Below are 7201 nucleotides of genomic sequence, written 5' to 3'. Positions count from 1 at the left end.
AATGAGGGTGGTGGTTGGTGAGGCGGGGAGAATAAAGAAGTGTGTGATCAGCGCCTATTTAAATGCCTCTTGTAAGTGTCCACTACAACCCACTGGCAGAACCAGGCAGAAAAGTAATGATTGTGAAAAAAAATGAACAAAATACCCCGAGAACCAGGTCTATGTGGGCCACTGAACTGACTGACCCTCATGGTTCACTCTATCAATGGGGAAATGTACTGGGGAGTGAAGGTGCCTGGGCTAGGCCTTATAGATCTAACATCTTACAGGTTTCAGATTAAAAAAGCAGAAATAATGAACCTGTCAACTAGCAGAGTGGAGGCTCTCTACTGACCCATGTGAAGCCGAAATGTGGTCCGGTGGCATTTTCCGAGAGGTTCCTTTAGAGTGGCAGTTTTATAGAATGCTGAGTTGCTATCTTCGTCCTCATCCTCATTATCATTAGCAAATAGCACCTACGTGCCTAATTTTACCTACCATCTCATAAATTAAAATAGAGAGCCTTGTTCCCTAGGGGGAACTGGTGTGGTGGTGAGCAGTAGTAAAAGAGGCCAGAAGGTCGGGGATAGGGAGATGGCAGGAACCTGGTAGAGGCCGACTCTTGCCAAACCATCCCGCCCCAGTTCCTGATTTTCACCCTGCCTCTCCAAGCGCGGGAGTGCATGGCTCTTTCTCTGCTACTTCTTCCTCCTTCGCTCCTTGAGCCCCCTACTTGTTCTTTTGCTGTTCTCTCTCAATGCAGGGGTGGTTCTGAAGATCGGCTCCGACCCCTACCAGCCTCCCCACCTCCTGCAGGCGCGCGGGAAGCGGACGGAGACCCCTGAAACTCCAGTGGGGGCAGGAACCGGCGTTCTGAGCATGTGCGAGCAAGCCGGGAGGCTAGGGCGGATTTGGGGGGCCTGGCCCAGGTCGCAGTCCTACGCGCGGAGCTAGAGCGCGGGGAGCGCAGAAGCAGCCAGCACTCCCGGGAGCCGAGCTTCTGCGCCTAGGGCGCAGCGGCTGCGCCCTACCCTCCGGGCGTGGGCGAGCTGGCCGCGTGTGCCTCCCTGCTTGACGCGTGGGCGAGCCAATCAGGACGAGCGGCCCAGGCAGCCATGTGACGGGCTAGGCGGCTCCTTTCCCCAGCGCGGCCAGAGGGAGGAGAGAACCGGGGCTCGCCGCGAGCCTTCGAGAGCAGCGGTCGCGGAGGCGGCAGCGGCGGCACAGGCTCGGGCCAGCCGCGCGCGCATCCCTCGGCGCCCGGCGCGGCGGAAACCTCGGCGGGCCGCGGGAGCCCGCGATTGGAGTGGACAAAGCAAGATGGCAGGGATCTTAGCCTGGTTCTGGAACGAGAGGTTTTGGCTCCCGCACAATGTCACCTGGGCAGACCTGAAGAACACGGAGGAAGCCACCTTCCCGCAGGCTGAGGACCTCTATCTCGCCTTCCCCCTGGCCTTCTGCATCTTCATGGTGCGGCTCATCTTCGAGAGGTAAGAAGGGCTGGAGCGCTCCTCCCCTCCCCCTACACACACACTCTCTCTCTCTCTCTCTCTCTCTCACACACACACACACACACACACACACGCACACGAACCCGCGCGCGCACATTCGCGCGCACACGCACACTCGCGTGCTCTGTGGCGCACGCACCCGCGCCCCCAGCGCTCGCGCTCGCTTCTGCCAACCTTTGTGTTCGGGAGGGGGGTGCCGACCCCTCAGCCTGGCTGCCGTTCGGGGAGCCTGGGAAGATCTGGCTAGCCTACGGATTTCCTCCGGGGCGCCTGGGAGGGGCCGCGGAGCGTTGGGGTCGCCCCGCGCACTCCTCCTGTGCCGGCTCTCCCCCCGCCGCGAGCACCGGCGAACAAAGGTGAGCGCCGGCCGGCCTCGGGACGCGGCGCGCTCGGCGGGGCTGGCCCCTCTCGGCCCCGCGGGCTGCGGCGCTGCTGGCCAGGGCTTCTCCGCCGAGGCTCTTCGCCACCCACCTGACAGCCTGGAACGTTGCGGACGCGCGGCCGGGAGGGCGGAGGGACCGTGCCTACTTCCAGTCCTTTCACTCCGGCACGCGGATTGTCGAGACTGGGTTTCAGAAGAACTCGCCGGGGACTCCTGGGCTTCGGGCCGCAGTTTAGTTTCTGTCAGTGACCCCGGTCTCTCTCACCGTCCGGGGAGAGAGATGACAATAGTTTTCACGCTCCCAGCACTCCGGGTCATTAGCGGTTTTCTTAAAAGAGGATATGGCAGGACGGGTGCACAGCCTGCAACATGGTGATATTAAATAGAAAGATGCTTCTTATGAATAACCGTAAACTTTTGTTTTGTACCAGAGGCACTTAAAACATTTTCAAGAACTGTTATTTATCGTTTGTTTAATTTCCGGATTTGGTTAGTAGCTCCATTGTGTCATGAACAAACTTGTGTTACTCTCACTGAATCAGGCTTAGTCACAAAACTCGATTTTGCGTGCTACGCACTCCCGGGGAGCTATTGAAACAAAACCAGGACAGCAGCACGTAATTCTTTTCCTCAACTGGAAACCTCGCCTCCCCTTCCTCTCCCCTCCCAACCCCCCATTCATCGGTGAAGGCTGAATTTCTTAGATCACAGAGTTTAGACTCCATTTCTCACGTCCACTCCACCTCTCTTCCCGTGCCAACTCACCCTTGACTTCGTTTCTTAAGCTTTTGCTGTTATTTTGTTTGCTCTGTTTGTCTAAAACCGCTGTTGAGAATGGCAAAATTTGCCTTTTGTGTCATTTGTTTCTGGAAATGGCAACAGAAAAAGCTTCACGGGAACAAAAAGTATCTCTTTAAGGAAGGTGTATTTTTCAGCGGGTAATATTGCTGCTTCCGAACGAAGTCAAACGTTCACATGCAGGGATTGAAATGCACAAAGGAACAGATTTACAGACCTATTTTAAAATGGTTGAAATCCAGCGCATACACCTCATTGATCCTATCTAGCGCTGAGACTTACTGTGAAAAAGTGGGTGTGTTTGCAGGTTAGAGTTGCTTCTAGAGCAAATGTTTACTTACAGAAAATAAGAACTCATATCTAACTTTGCAATCTCTCCACGAACAGCCTCTCAGGAACAGCAGGTTGTGCCGGGTTGAAACTTAGTAGAGGCTCCTTACACAGTTGTCTAAGAACATCTGATCACTTCTGCCTGGGCTCACTTGTAATCAGCAAATGCACTTGAAAGAGGTGTGTAGTCTTCTGTTTTAGATAACAAAAGCATGTCAGCTAATGACCTATATGCAGAAAGCTGTTTCCATTAGGCTGAAAAAAAGTAAATTTGTGCTTAGACTTTCTCTGCCATAAAAAAAAAAAACAAACTTAAAAAACGGATATAATTTAAGTTGAAAACTGGAAGTTTGTTATTCCTCTTCCTGAACATTTTTTTTTCCTTTCTTTGCGCAATCCCATGACTTGACTTTGAGTTTATACAAAAGGGTCAGCTGCTTTCAACTATCAGTCACAGCAAATATCCTCATATTGCTAGGTAGAGAGTTTTCTAGTTTCTTTCAGGCCATTGATTCAAGTAGAAGTGAATTTAATGGATTGTAGGGAAACTGAAATTTTGTGATTAGTGTTCAGAATACTAATCCTTTATGGCCCATATACCAAAGGATGCTGCTGACTTTTGGAAGGGTGTCTACTTTGTTTCTTCTTAGGGTAATGACAGCTCTGTCTTTAACCATTCAGACTCTCAAGTCTCTGAAAATCCAAGTGTATGGTTGTATCCAGAATTACAAGTTTTGCATGTTTCTCTAATTCTCACACCTAAATAACACATTCTGGCATCCAACCTGTGGCCTGCATCTCAGCATGCATCAAGGGCCTGAACTTGAATCAGCTGATATTGTTATCATTGATACGACTCATTTTCGGTACCCATCTAGCATGTTGTGCTTAAATCTTTATTTTGCAGTATTCTGTAATGTATAGCATGACTTAGAGTAGCTTGTTATGCATCCCTTTGTAAAGCAGAATGCTTTTATTATAGAAATAATTCCCTCCAGATTCTGTTCCTTTTAAAAAAAAATTATTTTTCACTTTTTCAGTGAGGCTGGCTGGGTCAATGCAACTCTTGATCTTGGGGTCATGAGTTTGAGCCCCACTTTGGGTGTAGAGATTACTTAAATAAATATTTTAAAACATTATTTTTCTTTGTTATTTTCTAGGATTCTATTCTTTTCATGCTTCTGTTGTCATTTATTCCAAAGCTGAGAGCGTATCTGAAATATCTCATTATCCAAGGTCTTTATGTCCATTAAATGGAGTCTGTAATGCTCATGTTGAGTCCCAAATTGTGAATTTGAATACCTTCTCCTTAGTCTGACGTTTTTCTCTTTCTAAAGAGAAACTCTAAAGAATGGACTGGATTCAGCTTTGCTCTGTGGAACAGGCTTATTTTTTTGTTTGCACTCCACTGTTGGGGTGTTGACAGTGGAGGCGTTGGTGGCCAGAATGATGCTGTGTTATGGTGCCATATGGGCAACAATATGGATGCCCAGCATGGTTGGTTAAAAATGGAGCAGCCTAAATTCAGTGATTTTTGGCTGAGTCTGTAAATAGCCCTAAGCTTGGTGGTTTATAGCTTAGCCCTTATATTGTACTTAACTCTGTGTATAACCGGAAGGGCCACTGTAGATATTATTTGATTGACAAAGTAGAATCTGTTGTTTAAAAAAAACACAAAAATGCATGGTTTCTCCTAGAATGAAAATTATAGGGTACACTGTTAGGTAGTTAGCTTGATGGCAAGGAACAAAATATTATTTATTGTTTTACATTTTTAAAGAATTTTAATTTCAGTATAGTTAATATATAGTGTTATATTAGTTTTAGGTATACAATATAGTGATTTAGCAGTTCCGTGCATCACTCAGTGCTCATCATGACCAAAATATTATTCAATGTTTTGAATATTATTGAATATTATTCAATATTCAATAGTAATGTATCATTACCTATTGATGAATTTTTTTGATTTAGGCTTAATAAGCCATTCTGTGGAATTATGATAAATGCCTTCTTCCAAATTCACTGTTTAGAATGCATTGCTGTAGGGGTGCCTGGGTGGTTTAGTCGGTTAAGCATCTGACTTCATTTTGGTCATGACCTCAGGGTCCTGAAATTAAGTCCCCCAAGTGGGCTCCATCCGCGCTTAGCGGGGAGTCTGCTTCTCCCTCTCCCTTTCTGTTTGCCCCTCCCTCCTGCTCACATGCTTGCTCCCTCTCTCTCAAATAAAATCTTTGAAAAAATGTGTTGCTATAGTATTAATAAATGTTGGATTAAAGTTCTGCTGAATTTCTTTTTGGGAATAAAAATTCCTTGAGTTATTGTTGTAACAGGTAATGTTAATACACTTTCTTCCATGTGGGTTTAGGAGAGAGATGCAGAAAGTATTGATTGAGAATGAGAACGTTCAAATTCTAGTCAGACTTACCTCAAACTGGGGCAGCCGCCTGAGTTCTCTCTGCCTTATTTTCTCATCTATGCAGTGAAGCAGTTGGCCTTTGTAATCTAAGATTGCTTTCGTTCCCTCAATTATCTGATTTCTGTATTCCAATATTTCAAACTTGCTAATAGCTCATAAAACTTTGAGCAGGCTAAATGTAATTTTTTTGTAGGTAGAAATAAGTCATCTAAGAAAAAGGAGATTTTTTTTCATGCAAGTATTTTATTTATTTATTTATTAAGATTTTATTTATTTATTTGACAGAGATAGAGAGATCACAAGTAGGCAGGGAGGCAGGCAGAGAGAGGAGGAAGCAGGCTCTCCGTGGAGCAGAGAGCCCGATGCGGGGCTCGATCCCAGGACCCTGGGATCATGACCTGGGCCGAAGGCAGAGGCTTTAACCCACTGAGCCACCCAGGTGCCCCTCATGCAAGTATTTTAGTCAGTGGTTTTTGTTTCTTTTTTTTTCAATTATGATTTGAATTAAAAGAATTATTTGGGCTATTATCCTACGTGATCCAAAAAGCTGCAGTATTTTGGAATAATCAACAAAGATGATTCTGCAGAGAAAGTCGTTGTTCTCTTTCCTCAGACCCTATTTAGATAGACCCTAGAATCGACCTGGCACCTCTCGCGATGACTTGATATGAAATGAGAAACTCATTCCTGTCAGGTTCGCTCTCAAAGTGCCAAGCTATGTGAGAAGTGTCACTATTCAGGAATCTGACACCAGTCAAATGACCTGCTGCCCTCAGACCTTCAAGGAACAATAGTGTCTCAGCAGCATGAGAGGGAATGTCTATCCAGTGGGCTTTTTCTTATGGATTTACTTAGTAGCAACCTTGGATGAGGCTGGCTAGAAGAGAGGGGAAGGGGAAGGGAGGGAAGGAAAATGAATGAGAAAGTATTCCTGATGGTTAGAGGGGAGGGGGGGGGTATGAGGGAAAGTCTGCCATGAAAAAGCAGACTGTCAGGTGAGTTTGATTTCTAAAGGATATTCCTGTAATGTACCTTGTAATGAAGAGACTGGTTCATCCAATATATTTTGAAAGAATTTGTGACTGACCGAATGTTTCTGTCCCCTTAGAACTCATAAGTTGCAATCCTAAACACCAAGGTGATGTTGTTAGGAGGTGGGGATTTGAGGAGGTGTTTAGGGCCAGGAGGGTGGAGCCTTTGTGAATAGGATTAGTGCCCTTATAAAAAAGGCTTCAGAGAGCTCCCTGCCTTCCACCAGCCACATGAGGGCACAATAAAAAGATGGCTGTCTGGTGAACCTGCAAGGTTATTCTCACCAGACACCACATCTGCTGCTGCCTTGATCTTGGACTTCCCAGGCTCCGGAACTACGACAAATAAACTTGTGTTGTTTATAAGCCACCCAGCCTATAATATTTTGTTATAACAGCCTGAATGGACCAAGACAGAGTATTTGATAACAATTTGCATACGATAATGGTTTTTCTCATGCAATCAGTCTTGGATATTTAACTCTATAAATGTATGTGTTTCGCTTGTTAAGTATGGTGTGATTCAGATTAAAACTATGGACACCTGCTTTGCCAGACTGGTGTTAGAAGCAAGAGTTGGAGTCAGACACAATAGGTTGCTCCTACTGTTTCTGACTGGGAAAGGAAAATTGGATTACAATGGATGCTTTGTTGGAAAACAACGGAAAATCAAAGCGATGGTATTCTTTGCAGATCTTTAGTACAGCTTTCTTATCTTGCAAAATAAAAGGTTTGCATTTACAGGGTGCAA

General features: G+C 46.0%; 1 protein-coding gene across 1 annotated transcript in view; it reads left to right on the top strand.

Annotated features, from left to right (window-relative positions):
• The first annotated feature begins 875 nt into the window (after positions 1-875).
• Positions 876-7201, top strand: part of CERS6 (ceramide synthase 6) — a 308042-nt gene continuing 301716 nt past the window's right edge. Inside the window, exon 1 of the mRNA XM_080798654.1 lies at positions 876-1469. Within this exon, the coding sequence (XP_080654780.1) occupies positions 1300-1469 (170 nt within the window). The 5' untranslated portion in view covers positions 876-1299. The remainder of the gene's footprint in view (positions 1470-7201) is intronic.

Source organism: Martes martes (assembly GCF_963455335.1).
Source record: "Martes martes genome assembly, chromosome: 3".
NCBI classification, from domain to species: Eukaryota; Metazoa; Chordata; class Mammalia; order Carnivora; family Mustelidae; genus Martes; species Martes martes.
Note: the sequence above shows the minus strand (reverse complement) of the source record. Positions and strands in the feature narration are given on the sequence as shown.